The sequence below is a fragment of the Rhinatrema bivittatum genome, chromosome 3 (assembly GCF_901001135.1).
Source record: "Rhinatrema bivittatum chromosome 3, aRhiBiv1.1, whole genome shotgun sequence".
Classification (NCBI taxonomy): domain Eukaryota; kingdom Metazoa; phylum Chordata; class Amphibia; order Gymnophiona; family Rhinatrematidae; genus Rhinatrema; species Rhinatrema bivittatum.
This window is the reverse complement of record NC_042617.1, coordinates 111,302,798-111,318,074: the sequence shown is the minus strand read 5'-3', so window position 1 is coordinate 111,318,074 and position 15,277 is coordinate 111,302,798. Positions and strand designations below refer to the sequence as shown.

The following is a 15,277-nucleotide window of genomic DNA, read 5'->3' as shown; positions in this document are numbered from 1 at the left end:
AATTTCTAGAAGCATCAAGTTGAGGAAAGTTCAAAGGTGAATTAAAGTATATATTTTGAATACAACCATTTGTATTGAATTAAATAATTTTTTGTTCTGACTGGATTCTCTGTCTTGACTGCTACTTATTGGGAAAAATAGAATCAGCAAATCCCCCGATTAAAAACTTCTACAATTGTTTTGTTGCAGGGTAGCATGTTCAATACATGGAAGCCAATGTGGGTAGTCCTACTGGAAGATGGGATTGAGTTCTACAAGAAGAAAAGTGACAACAGTCCAAAAGGAATGATCCCGTTGAAAGGAAGCACTCTTAGTAGTCCCTGTCAAGATTTTGCTAAAAGAATGGTAAATACTTTCTATTTTGTACTGTCATTAAAAACTTGCAAGCAGTAAGTTAAAAATGAAGATTCAAGTAATATCACATATTGATAATTTGAATTTATAGTAAAGGAACTCTCCACTTTTCTATTAAGTTACTTTTCTACCAAGGCAGATTTTGTATCAAAGCATTCCTTTAAAATACAATTGGAAAAAACTGCTTTATATTCTAAACTGTTTGGTATATTAATTATAAGTTTCATAAAGCACTATGCTGCTGGCTGTAAGTTAGATGAGACAGATTTGCTTGGCACTTCATCTCAGTATTAAATTAACTGGCCTGGCCTGATGGCACACTGATGTTACTAGAGAAAGCTTTGGTTCAATACCCAAGTCAGGTCTTCTGCTCCCTAGTTTAATTTCAGTAGCATACTATTATAGCTGCTTTGAGCTGACATGGAAAAGCTGACTATAAATAAAGTTGGATTGAATTGAATTCTTAGTATGGCGCAAGCTGAGATCTGCTAACTCTGAATTATCTTCCTTGTGGAGTTCATGATGTCCTGGATTCCATCTTCAGAGAGAGAGACCTGGTCTAAGTTATGTCTAGCAGAGCCCTTATAAACTCCAATTTAGATGATAAGCTTAGATGGATTTGGGAGATGCTGATGATAAACCTTAATGACTGTAGAACCTGAATGGTGATCTGCACTAGACTTTCTGTCCATGCTTGAGATGTGCCCTTGATCAAGCAGTCATCCATGCAGGGATAATAGATGTGCAAATATAGGGGTAGATTTACACATGTACGCGCAGGCATGCATATGCACGTGCTACCCGCCGTGCACACATGTATGCATGATTTTATAACATGGGCACACATGTTATAAAATCAGGAGTCGGCGCACGCAAGGGAGTGCACAATTGTGCACCTTGCGCGTGCTGAGTCCGTACCGAGGCACGCTGCCTTCCCCGGTTCCCTCCCAGGCTGCTCCAAAAATCGGAGCGGCCTCGAAGGGAACTTCCCTACCCCCACCCCACCTGCCCTTTTCCCCTACCTTTTTCTTTTTTCTTTTATTGTAAAACTTACTTCAGCCCTGGGGCACGATCCTTGGCACAGCGGCAAATGGTCGCTGTGCCGGGAGCCTCTGACCCTGCCCACGCCATGCCCCACGGACCGCCCCTTTAGTAAAGCCCCGGGACTTAGACATGTCCCGGGGTTTTACACGCGTTGCCGGGCCTTTTGAAAATAGGCCCGGCACACGTAGAGCTTTGAAAATCCAGCCCATTCGTTGATAGCAGCAAGACCATTGGTGAATATCTGTGGAACTCATGGCAGACCAAATGGCAGAACATAATACTGGCAGAGCTTTGTTCCTACCACAAATCTAAGAAACCCTCAGACAGAAATATGTATCATCATGAGTCCAAAGAAGATAACCAATCTGCCTTATTTGGAAGAGTCAGCATAGTGTAAGTCACCTTCTTCAAATCCCTAAGGTCAAAGAAAGATTTGATTCCCTGGTTTTCTCAGGAGCCAGGAAGTACCTGGAACAAAATAATCTGCCCTCTCTTCTGTGCTGTGAAATATAATTGATGCAAAATCAAAAGATGAAGACAATTTCTAAGTTAAAGATGTGCCAATAGAAAAAAAATGGAGTGAGCTGCCAAAACCAAACACAAGTCAGTGGAGTTGAAGCTATGACTCACATCTCAAGCTGCACGCAGTGCTAATAAAGCAAAAACAACTTGAAAAAATGTTATAAAGGCCTACCTATGGAGACATATTTTTTAAAACAATTCTGAGAAATCTGGAAATGAAAAAAAGGACTAGCTTACTTAGCTAAAGGGGTAATTATGTCTTATTTAAAAGTGTCTGTACAGAAAAATTGCCATGAACTCCGACTTATAATCATCAGTGTTGTAAAGGACAATAGCAGTATCACTATACAAAAAGAGAGACCTGCTTGGTAAGACAGAGACTAAAGGCTTTTCTTTTAGTTGAATTCAGAGAATTTGAATTGCATTCTGAGTATGGAAGAGAAGCTGAAAGGAGAAAGTGTTGTTACATTTTGTGTGTCTAAGAAAGGTTGGGATGACTCACAAAAGGTGAAAAAGCTGTAGAAAAGGGTTAAAACAAAGCGTAAAGGTAGAATCACTAATTGCCATGGATTCTGTCACAATCTCTTTATATAAAGTGATACAATTTGGCTAACTCTGTTTACACTGTTTGGTAATTAAAAAATACATTTAAATAGACTCACTCAGTAATGCAGTGGCAGATTAAGAAGACATTGCACTTACTCCGCCACCACCATTCTTTGAAAAGAAAGGGTTTTTTTTGTTTTTTTTAATATAATTTAATTTGGAAAGTATTTTTCTTATCCTTGTCAGTCTTGGTAGGGTCGAAGGCTACCATATTTTATTTTTTGTGTCCATTCAGTATATCTTTATCCTTCTTAGAACATTTTCTACCATAAGGATAGGCAAGCTGATTAGATTTTCGGGATCTCTGCACTGAATATTCATGAGCTATATTTGCATGCAGCACCTCCATACATCTCATGCATGTTCACTGTGGATAGCCTGAAGACCCAGTCAGCTTACTATATTTAAGGACTGGAGTTGCCACAACTCCAGCCACAACTAAACACCCAGTCCATGATCCAAAAGGAGAGTGACAATTGCTGACTACAAACTTCAGAAAAATGCCGAACTCAAAATGGAAAATCTGAAAAGAATTTTTGAAAATATTTGGGAATGAATGTTAAAAAGCCATACAAGTGGAAGAATGAGTGAGATATCTTGACCACAAGGGTAATGGATTACAGCTAGAGTCTTTCAGTTTTAGCTAGATTCAAGCAGTTAAGTGGCCTTCACACTATGAACTAAAGGTTATACGGAAATACCATTCCTTCGGGTAAGTACTATGTGGCTTGTGGTTGTCTATGGTGTCACGGTGTCTCCGCTCTGTTTTAGTTTGTCTTCAAACTCAGCACATCAAAACAGCAGGATCATTATTTCCAAGCTTCCTACCTGGAGGAGAGGGATACCTGGGTGCGAGATGTCAAAAGGGCAATTAAGTGCATCGAAGGAGGTCAAAGATTTGCTCGGAAATCTACGAGGAGATCCATTAGGCTACCTGAAACAATCAACTTGGGGTCTGTATGTTTGTCTTCCTTTCATATTTTTGGTAGAAAAAACAAAATGTAGTTTGGCAGCCATTTGGAAAGTTCAGCCTTTGGGACTTATGCAAATTGCTTCACAAATGGCTTCGCAAATGGTGATAAAACAGCAAAAAGCATAATTGTGTTTGTGAATTTTAACACCTGCTAGATGCTGTATTTGCATGCATAATTTTGTGTTTATGAAGGTATTTGCAACAATCATGCAAATGCTGAAAAATCATGCAAATCGGCACATTAGCAATTTGTGCATAGGACATTTATATATGGAACGTTGCACGGCCATTTTCTGCTAACCTTAACTACTTCATAGAGGTGTACTTATGATTTTTTTGTGATAACAACTGTTCTTTACCAGAACAAAATCATCACAAAACTAGTTTATATATTATATAAGTGGCTCGGTATTGCTAGAAAAACGTCTCACTGTACTAGGCCATTGCAGTGGACTTTGCCACAGCTTAGAACATAGGCCCCTTTATTTTGACCTTTGAAAATAAGCTCTCATTATAACAAACTCAATTATAGTAATCCTATGGTGAGGACAAACTTAAATTTATCTTTCAAAGTCCTTATTGCATAGTACTTGTTTCTGCTATGACAAATCTTTATAATATGATTCATAGGGGTAGGTTTACTAAGCTGTGGTATTTTCCCTGGCTGGGCAATACCATGGAATTTATTAACTTGCAGTACTGAGTATTACAAGTGTGTGAGACCCATTGGTACACCATCTTTTAAAGAGCCTGAGTGGCCTTACAGGCCCATCTATTGAGACCCCCAATCAGCCGCTCATCCCAAAGCACCTTGAAGTGGCTGGCCCCAACATTTGCCCCATCACGTGCTAGGGCCAAATGTCTGTCTAAGGCCAACCAGTGACATTTTGAAAATAGCATGACCAGACCTACAATCCTAGTGGACTCCAGGACTTGCTGGACAGCCAGGAACTTCATATAAGTGCTGGGGGGGGAGGGGATTGGGGGGAAAGGGGAAGGGAAGGAAGTACTAAGGGTGGGGAAGTGACCTTTTGCATACAAAGGGGAGAGGTTTGTCACTGGAGGTGGGGCCAGGAACAACATGTCTATATTTTTTATTTCTTTTCTAACGTTTCAGCCACTTCAGGGTGCAGTGGAGGGAGGTGGCACGGGGTACTCAACAACAGGGTGAGAGTCTGTTGGCCACTTGGGCTCTTTAAGAAAATATTTCAAGCGCATTGAGGAAAGTTTTCTGTTTATAAACCACTTCTATTATTGTTACTAGTAAGCAGCATATAACGAGGTTAATATTCAAACCTAAATTCTATGTAAGTTAGCTGGATAAGTTATATCCAGCTAAGTTAGAGCTGATGTATGGCAGGCCTATCTTATTTAGTTAACGTAATCAAATAAGTATGAATATTGCTACTTATCTGGTTAAGTTCACCTGGCAAGCAGCGCCGCCCTGATCTGCCTACTGAGCAGCCACTTATCCGGCTATCTACTTACCTGGATAAGTGACTTATCTGGTTAAGTGGTGGCTGCTGAATGTAGCCAGATATTCAGCAGCTGCCATTTAGTCAGATAGGTTCTACTTATCCAACTAAGGACTGTTTGAATATTGGCCTTAAATTTGTTAAATAAATAAATACCTCTTGAGGTGTAGCTAACTTTCCATTAAATAATGCAGCTTGTGGGCTTCATTGTGCCTGTTTTTTCAGGGGGGGGGGGGATAACATGTAGAATTTCAAATTCTGTATGTTATCACTGCTGTAAGTCATTTTTCACAGTTTAATAAATCACCTCCAGTTTGGCTTCCCAGTCTATTTGTTAGATAGAGCTTCTATTGCATATCATTTTTCATTTTTACGGAGGCTGAGGAGGTCAAAAGAAAATAGGAGAAATGTTACATGTAGGCAACAGGTTCTCACCATAAGACATGCCATTTTAATTTAGTGGTAATACTCAGAAAAGAAGAGACGTTCAATATTATCACTTCATGATGTTTTTATTTAAATGTGTAAAATTCATCTTAGTTTATTGTATTCAATTAACTGAACTTGAGCTGCTATTTTCAATAAGGATCAGTTCATAGGGTAAGTCTTTAAATACCCAAATTAAATGTCCAGGATCTTAGTTTATAGACTGGAAAAGCTATCAAAATTTAAGAGCTTTCTTGTAGGCATTTTCTTTCAGCTTCTCTCTCAATCGTTCTCTCTGTCTCTCTCTGATAGTTCTCAAAAGTCCATGTAGATAAAACATAGTCCCTTGATTAGCCTAAATATTAAAATCACAGAGAGCCCTAAAAGCCTACCATAATGCTGTATGATTTGCAATAAACAATTGTGCTCATTCCATACTGTCAGTTAAGTTAAGCAAAGTATCCCATCTGTTTGGCAAGAAAACATTTCAAGAGTTATCATGAACCTCAGCTTTGAAATACATCAAAGTCAATCGATTTTTGCACTTGCTAAGGAAAATGTTTATATACATATCACAATGTTATACTCCTGTACAACTTGCATGAAAATTATACTGCTGAATTAAATGTGCTTGTTTGCTAGGGAATATAGGGTTGGTCCAGTAAAATTTGAGGAGAGGGGCATGAACAATGGAAAGGAAATGTGACGGAAGAAAAGGGGATGGAGAGTTATGGATAAAACAATTACAATTCATCAATATTAAAATATCAATAAGTGTTTATGTTTGTAGCCCATAGCAAATTGTAACTGCTTTGTACCATATTGTGATGTTCCATTGAAGTTAATGAGCCCTTGCAAAAGGATATTCTTAGGGAGCCCAGCTTGCAAACCATGCTGTAGTACAGCATTTGCGCACATAATTGGATACATGGAGAGTGATGCTAGTATTTTATAAACTGTGCGGTAAGAGCTGCACAGTTGCTAAAATACCGTGCATTTATGTGTTTCAGTATAAGTGAATATTTCCAAGGCAAGAAAGCACATACTTTCTCTACCCATTTTAAAAACATTTGTATGCATATTTTAGGCATGTAAAAAAAAAATAAAAAAATAACATGTACATGTAAACGTGATTTACACATGGAGGCAGGTATTTTATAAAGTTTGTGTATACTATTTTGAAAATACTTACTTGTGCACGTAGTTGGAATTACCAATCCACTGATTCCTCCATCAGTTCACCAAGCCCTTCTCCTGTACAACTAAACTCTCTAGCGCTTCACTCTGAGCCCCCACTTGTTCATCCAGGCAACCTACCCAAATACTGCACACAATAGAGAAGTTCAATTTCACTTGTGCAAATTAATTAGGAGGTGTAAAAGTGCATGAATATGTTTGGTAATATATACACGTATATCTCTTACAACTACAGTCAGGACAATATTCAGATATAACCGGCTAAGTAAATTAACCAGATAAGACTTATATGGCTAACTTACATGGGATATTCAGCAGTATGGCTATGCTGCTGAATATCCCTGTATTCGGCATTGCTTAACAGGTCTATGGAGAAGGTTTAATTTTTTCAATTAGCTTAATCAGATAAGTCTGAATATTGTTACTTATCCAGCTAAGAGGGTTATTCATCAAATTGCATCAGGGCATTATCGTGCGGGTTAGGGCCCTAACCCACGCAATAAATACCGCATCGTGAAATGCATATGCAAATTTAAAATTAATATTCAAGAGGGAGGAGTTTATGGAAATGAGGACCAGTTAATGTTGCGTGCGATAAAGTAATGCTCAGTAACACAGGTTTTAACGCCATACATAACTACACCATTTTTCTGTGCATTAGGGCCAAAACATTATTTATCGCCAATTCCTGTATGGGGGGGGGGGGGGGGGGAGGGAGAGAGAGAAGGAAGGAGAGAAAGTGAGAGCCTCTTTGGAGGGTCACTTATAATTGAACTGTTTGTACCACTGTAAGAAAGGGCATTATGAATTCGGGGTGGGTTTGGGGGTAGTTTTTTATGCAGTCATACGTACAAACAGCATAAATACCATAAGTGAAGATTTAATATAATTTGGAGGGGTGAAAGGTAAAAGAAAAGTAGATTTGTACCATGTTCTCTCTACCTAGCTTGATGCTCACTGCAATCAAGGTAGGTAGAGAGTAAAGTGTAAAACTCTGCTCTTCTTTTACCTTTCATCCCTCCAAATGACATTAAATCTTCACTTATCGTAACTGTGCTTTTTGTACGTATGACTGTGCATGTAAAACTGCCCCCCAAAACCCACCTTACCCCACAAACCTCACCCTGAGTTACTAGTGCCCCCCTCTTACAGTGGCATAAATAGTTAACTATTTTGTGAGCCTCTACAGATTCTGACTCTCTCTCTCTCTCTCTCTCCAGAAGCCCAGACCACCATTTGTGATAAATCCTTTGCTACTGTGATAAAAGTTGCAGTAAATAGCTATAAATGCAGTATCAAGAAAATTACCTTATCTATGTCTCCTTTTTTTTTATTGTGGGTGCTATTTTTGCTATATTTATAGCTAAGTTGTGAATTTAGGTCTAAGTTAGCCGTATAAGTAACACCACCCAGTTATGCCCACTGCCTGCCCACTGACTATTTGGTTAATTACTTACCTGGATAAGTGACTTATCCGGCTAAATAGTGGCTGCTAAATGTAGCCAGATATTCAGCGGCTGCCACTTAGCTGAATATATCCTACTTATCTGGCTAAATAGTATTAAGCATGTTTTGAATATTGGGGGCCTGTGTGTATTTCTGAATCCCAACTCTGGTTGTATATAAAATAGCATGTACATGCTACTTATGTACATATGTTATTTTTATGTGTGGAACTCTTTGAAAATTCACCTTATAATGTTCATGTTATTGGCAAAAGTCTTAATTCACAGTACATAAGTTGAAATTATTGATTTGAGTATCCAAGCTTCAGAAGTTATATGGAGTCTTCATAACATGAAGATACTGCTTTAGACTCCTCCTCCTTTAATTATTTTTTATCAGTTTTATGTTTACCTGATCTGAGAAAGAGTAGAGTTCAAAATCAAAATAATGATAAAATTAAAACAAGAATATTTGAAAACTGAGAAGACTTTCATATTAAGATAACGAATGGAGTTTCCAGAAGCAGTGTTGTGAGATGTAGTATAAAATAATTGGGCTAACTGAAATATGAATATAATCAGTTTCTCAGAATTATTAATCCTGCATGGGGAGGATGGTCAGGTTTTTCTAAAAATATGAATTGGAGCCTTTTGTGTAAACTGTGAAAATCCCTGTGATTATACAAATTTATAAGGTAATTTCCAAAGGAAAATTTAAATGTAAATCTAACATATAATTGTAGCAATTTTCAGAAGCCCATTTACCCGCATTTAGGGCCTGATTTTAAAAAGCATTTATATGCATAAAACTGGGTTTTACTTGAGTAAATGCACTTTAGTTGTGTAAGTGGTCTTTTGAAAATTGCTACAGTAGTATGTTATATTTATGCACCTAACTCCTTTGAGAATTACCTCCTAAATGCACTGCAATATCATATATTCTAGCTACTTTTAAAAGGCTTTAAAAATTAAGTGCACTTAGGCCTAGATTTTCTAAGCTACCGCAGCTTCCTGAATCACGTAGTACAGGGAGACGGGCCTGCGAAAGCCGGCAGCGATCGCACCTCTGCGGTGCGATTGCTGCCAGCTTTCGCACCTAATAGCACCATCATAAAAGGTGGTGCTATTGGGCGCGAAATTGGCAGCGAAAAGGGTTCTTACCTCTTTGCTGTCCGCGATGTCTTTGCTGTCCGCGATGTCTTCGCGGTGTCCGCCCTGGTGCCACCCCGACTCCTCCTGTTCCGGTCTTGACACCGCCCCCATTTAGTGATCGCATGCGAAAAGTCCCTTTGTGCTAGGGCCTGGCTCTCTCTTCTGTTGCTGGAGAGGCCTGTTAATATTGTGCAGCCAAACAATGCACTTGCCATAAAATTTTGTGTTTAACCAGCCACAACACACTTTCAACGGGTTCACTTTAAACATTTGCTTTTTCCAGTCCTCTACCTAGGTGCTATTAAGCTAGGGCGAGATTACATTATAGGAATCTCATCTTTGTGTACCTTTCCTCATTCCAAATCACATCAAATGTTCACTGATGTGTACTGTGCTGTTTGTAACTCTGACTGTGCATGTAAAACTGGCCCCCAAACCCTAGACCACCATCAAAACCTCACCTTGATTTACTAGTTGACCCTCCTACAGTGGTATAAATAGATGGACTAATATGGGTGCCACTCTAGAGGCTCTCTCTCTCTCTTTACCTCTACCTCTCTACTGACCTCTGCTCCACTCTACTCTCCCCTTTCCTGCCCGAAACGGGATTTGCGATAAATATTGCAAATCCCATGTCAGGCATATTGCACCACTTAACACCAGAAAAAAAGGTGAAAAAGGTGTAGTTAGTTCCGGCATGATAACGTGCATTACGCTATCGCATGCAATGTTGAACACCCCTCATTTTCATAAACCCCACCCAAACTCCTCACCTTTGACTAAACTTTCAAAATTTGCATACCCACTCACGATGCAAAAAATAATGCGTACGTTATGGCATTATCGCAGGCATTAGGGCCCTAACACCCATGATAACGCCCTAATGAGATTTGAAAAATGACCCTGTTAGAGACCTAAATTTAGGAGCTCAACTTTTTTTAAATATCTGCCCCTAGATGTCCAAGAAATTGTTATCTACATAGAAGCATACCTTTGCTTTCTTTCTTTCCTCTAACCTCCTTAGTGGTAGAAAGAGGGCAGGCCCCCTACCTTCGCGGCCAGTCGGGCCCCTGACTCCGTTCCCCTCAGCTGCTCTCTGCATGGCGGTCCACCGCCGTCCTTCGCGGCACGGAAGCCGCATTCTTCTCCTGCCCTGCACGGCAGGGCTGTGCCCCGCCGGGAGCCTTCCCTCGTGGCTGGGTTCACCGCTCCTGCTCTGCCCGGCTGATCTTCGCGGCAGGAGCCGCTGCTGCTGCCGCTGCCGGGGTCCTCGAGCGGCAGAGATGCCGTCTCTGCCGCTGCCTGCGCTCCTTCTTCTTTCTTCACGGCTGTAGCCGCTTCTGCAGCCTGCCCTGCTCCTCTTCGGGCCTTCCACATGGCAGGGACGCCACCAACAACCCTGCTCTCTCCTGGATTCCCCTAGGCGCGGGCATGCGCCTCTCCTCGAGGTCCAGTGGCGGGAAAAGTCCCATGGCCCCGAAGTTGATGTCATCAACTAATCCAGCTTCAGCCCTATATAAGGGGCCCTGTGTCAGTCCAGCTTTGCCTTTGCAAGGAGTTAGTTGCTCCTGGGTGTTCCTGTCCTTCGCTCCAGGAGTTTTCGCTGATCCATTGCTTCTTTAAGGTCCTGTGTTCTTCTTTGGAGCTCCATGTCTTGTCCTGATGTCCATGATCCAGTCCAGATGTCCGTCTTCCGTTCCTGATGTCCATGGTCAGTCTTGATGTCTGTCTTCCAGTTCCTGTTGTTCTCTGATCCAGTCCTGATGTCCGTAATCCAGTCCTGTTATTCCGTGATCCAGTCCTGATGTTCCATGATCCAGTCCTGATGTTCCGTAATCCAGTCCTGATGTTCTGTGATCCAGTCTTGATGTTCCTGATGTCCGAGATCCAGTCTTGATGTTCCTGATGTCCGTAATCCAGTCCTGATGTCCCATGATCCAGCCTTGATGTTTTGAACCCTTGGTTCCTCGTATCCACCCTTCCTGGCGTGCCATGTCGTGGTCCGTGACCAGCCCCACGGGCGGGCTGAGTAGGGCGCCTCGTGGCACAAGGCCTTCCTCACAGCTGCAACACAAGCCTCTGGAGGGTCATCATTGCTTGAAGGCTAGTCTCATCTAGGTCCAGTCTCCTGAATCTTGTCCCGATCCTCGGACCTCCATGTGCCTGCTCCGTCCATGTTTTAGACCCTGCATGAACCTGTGCCGCTCCAGCATGGTCCGCGACCAGCCACAGGTCTCTACAGTTCCTGGGACATGTTCCTCTCATTCACTCCACTATCTCGTCTGGAGTCTGCCCCGCATCCAGCGTAGTCCGCGACTAGTCCCGCGGGTGGGCTGTGTAGGATGCGCTGCTTCGCAGCCTCAACCTAGTACTTGACTTTGATCTTGAACCTTGTTCCTGAATCCTTCGTTTTCAGTACCTTGTTCCTGAGTCTTCGTCCAAGTGTCTTCGCCTGAGTCTTCATCTTAGCCTTCCATGTTCTAAGTCCTTTGATTGCACCTGGCCTCTGTCCGGCCTGTTGCTTCTTGCCGTTACCCAGCGGCAGGTCCGAAAGGGCTTGGAATGGTCAGAGGACCGTTCAAAGACCACCATTGCGTTGTTAGTCTTCCCAAAATGTGCAGGTCCGGTGGAGGGTCAGTGCCTTCAGTCCAGCCTTGCTCCTGCTCTAGATTCCGTCGCCTGTCTTCAGTCCAGCCTTGCTCCTGTCCAGCCCATGCTCGGACATGCCTCGCCTGCATCGGCACCTCTTCTGAGTCCCTCTGGGGTTGAGCCATGGTCCAAGAACACACTATCCCCTGGAAAGTGGAACCGCTCTCCTAGCACTTCCTAACAGAAAGGAGCTACTTTCTATGATTTCTTTCTTACTTCTTAAATTTACATTCTATTTTGCCTGACATCCCCTTTACTTCTGTAGACAAGTTTTCCAATGGCTAACTGCCAATGCTTAATTAGAATTCAGTGAGGAGTGATCTATAAATAGGAAGTTAATCAAATGTGGTTATCTTCTTGAAAACTAAAACATCCCAAATTTAAGGCTGTGCACTGTTGATTGAGAGTCTGAGATTTTTAAGAGATCTTTAACTAACAGACTGGTGAGAGGGAAAGTTACCCAGGTAATCTTACCTGGCTATTCAGCAGCACTCAGCTGTATAAGGCTGGCACTGAATGTGTCCAGGTAAAGTTATCCGAAGAGCTTTAAGATAGCGTTTTCCCCAATCAGATTTACCAGGCAATGAGGTAGATTTTAAAAACATACGTGTGCGCGTACTTTTGTTCGCGCACCAGGCGCGAACAAAAGTACGCTGGATTTTATAAGATACGCGCGTATCTTATAAAATCTGGGTTTGGCACGCGCAAAGGGGTGCACATTTGTGCAACTTGCGTGCGCCGAGCCCTGCGCGTGCTGCCCGTTCCCACCGAAGCTGCTCCGAAATCGGAGCGGCCTCGGAGGGAACTTTTTTTCTACCTCCCCCCCCCCCCCGCACCTTCCCTTCCCTTCCCCTACCTAACCCACCCCCCGGCCCTATCTAGACCCTCCCCCTACCTTTATCGGAGAAGTTACTACTGCCTCCGGGCAGTAGTAACTTACGCACGCCGATGCGGCAGGCCCCGACACAGGCCGCTGTGTCAGAGCACTCAGCCACGCCCCCGGACCGCCCACACGCCCCGGGACTTACGCGCATCCTGGGGCTTGCTCGCGCCGCCGAGCCTATGCAAAATAGGCTCGGTGTGCGCAGGGGGGGTTTGGGGTAGGTTTTCGGGGGGTACGCGCGTATCTTATGCGCATACCTCTTTGAAAATCTACCCCTATGTGTCTCTGAATAGTGGTGAATCTGGTGCTAGCCAGATAATATTTAGCCACATCCTCTGCCTCTTTTTACCCAGGTACATTTTATCTGTGTAACGACTTGGCAGGGCAGGAAATTGAAAGCTCAGAGTTTTTTGTGGGAAACTCGAAAAATTATCTGGGCAAACGTTTTTGAATATCAACCTTCTAAATGTCCAAAAACGTGATAAAGTTTGATATTGGTTTGGCTGGCATTATTTCTCTGGATAGCAGCTGAATAAATGGAAACACTTCTAATTCCTCAAACTCCTTCATCCTGCCAGATGTAATCTTATCTTGAAGCAAACAGCATACATAGGAGAGCTGAGAAACTGCAGTAACTCACCACATTTTGGGATAATTGGGTTTACATTATTACTATAATAGCTTGTGAAAGATTGCATTATAAAAAAGTGCAAGCTTGCATGATCTTATTTACAAGCTGCTAATTTATAATGCATTGGAATTATGATATGTTTCAGTTAGTCAGGCACTGTCAGAGAGTCTTTTCATTGCTGTCAAAATCAGCCCACACATGGTGGGTGCAGCACTCCAAGAAAGGAAAGAAGAGCTGTCAGTGAGGATGAGGACAATAGATGTGGAGGACAATTTTCAAAGGGACCTAGCTCCCAAGATCCTCCGAGTGAATACTGCTGAACGCAAAGTAGCTAAACGTAAGCATTCCCAGGGTCGTAAGTTGGTTAGGGAAGAAAACCACACATATACAGTATGTTGAATATTCCAGTATACACATGCAGTATCCTCTACCTTATCCCAGTTGCAAACTACATGGATTATTTTCTATTCACAATCAAAGAGAAACCACCAGGGGAAAATTTGCTAAAGTGAAATGGGTACAAAAGCATCTGCATACTTTGCTACTAGGCTCCGTAGTGACATTTGCTCCCTAAATGGTTAAGAAATCCATGCTTCATAATTGTCATGATTCTTTTTGTGTGCAGTGCTTTATACATTTCAATGAAGGATCCTGACAAAGGAATAAAAGAACTGAGGTTGGAAAAAGACAGGAGAGTGTTTAATCACTGCTTTACAGGTAAAGTTGACTCCTTGTCATTTGTCTTCTCAACTGTCCTAACCAATGAAATTTAAGTTCCAGGTTGTAACTGTGCAGCTCTATAGTAGTTCTTAATTTCTGCAATGTAACATGGGCACATGCAGTTGGGTTGACTACTCCATGCCCTACCTCTCCTTTCCTATCTTGATCTCCATCCCTAGTCATCTTCCCAGACAAACTTGAAGGTATAGGTATGGAGCAAAAAGGCCATAACTTTAGTCAGACAACTGACAATTTTTCAGAGATTAAAATGCAAGATTAACAACATTAAGAAGCATGAATGGACCCCTAGATTGGGCTTTATTGAAAAGGTCCAATGGCATTGCACTGTAGAATTCATACTAATCATAACCATAGATCATGGTATTACATTGTAGACTCAATGCCCTTGCAATCCACTGGTCCCCAAATCAACAGCTTGATTTATCAAAGCCAATAGCACTTGCTGGCCCCTAACTGATGGGAGTCGGCTGGATACATTGAGCTTTGTGCCTGCCTGGTTCCACTCCAGGAGGCAAAGGCTTTTATGACTGATTCAGTTTGGATAGAGAAAAGCTCCTTATTAGGCTGTCCTCAAGAGCCATAGACTCCTTTTCTAGCTGCGTATACTCCACCTTCTCTCTTCCACCACTCCAGAGTCCTTGACCCCTGGAGAGTGAGCCCAAATGTCTAAACAGGCAAGTAATTTTTGAGGCCTAGCTTCTAAGCCCTGAAGTCAGCTTAGCTGGCCCCATCCCCACGGAGATGGACAGGGGCATCCCTTGCATGCCCTGTTATAACCAGCTCCACCTCTATACCCAGTTTGCACAGCGAGGAATTGTGTGCCTATGCCTGCAGAGGGAGGGGATGCAAAACTGGCCCATCGCAGCTGTGTTATGCCATCTTCCCTTACGAACTCGGGGGCACTCCTTAACCAAGTTAAAGGAAAGAGAAGAGTGCATCAGTAACAAAAGATGAAAAAAGAAAGCTCTTACTTATAAAAAAAGGTATTATAAGCTTTCAAACATTTCCACTGAAGAATAGACAGCAAACTGGTTGGAAGAGAAGACAACACCTTTCTTAAAAGAAATATATGAGAAAGGAACAGTAGAATGAAGGTCAATGTTGGACCTTCACTATCTATAATATTTTTCATTAAAGTCTTTATCAATTACAGATATTACTGGTTGAAGGTTTGATTTT

At 42.1% G+C, this 15,277-nt stretch overlaps 1 protein-coding gene across 1 annotated transcript in view; it reads left to right on the top strand.

Annotated features, from left to right (window-relative positions):
- PLEK (pleckstrin) overlaps positions 1-15,277 on the top strand; it is a 78,353-nt gene that overhangs the window by 42,597 nt on the left and 20,479 nt on the right. The window contains exons 2-4 of the mRNA XM_029593587.1: positions 190-345; positions 3,298-3,479; positions 13,983-14,074. Of these exons, the coding sequence (XP_029449447.1) occupies positions 190-345; positions 3,298-3,479; positions 13,983-14,074 (430 nt within the window). The remainder of the gene's footprint in view (positions 1-189; positions 346-3,297; positions 3,480-13,982; positions 14,075-15,277) is intronic.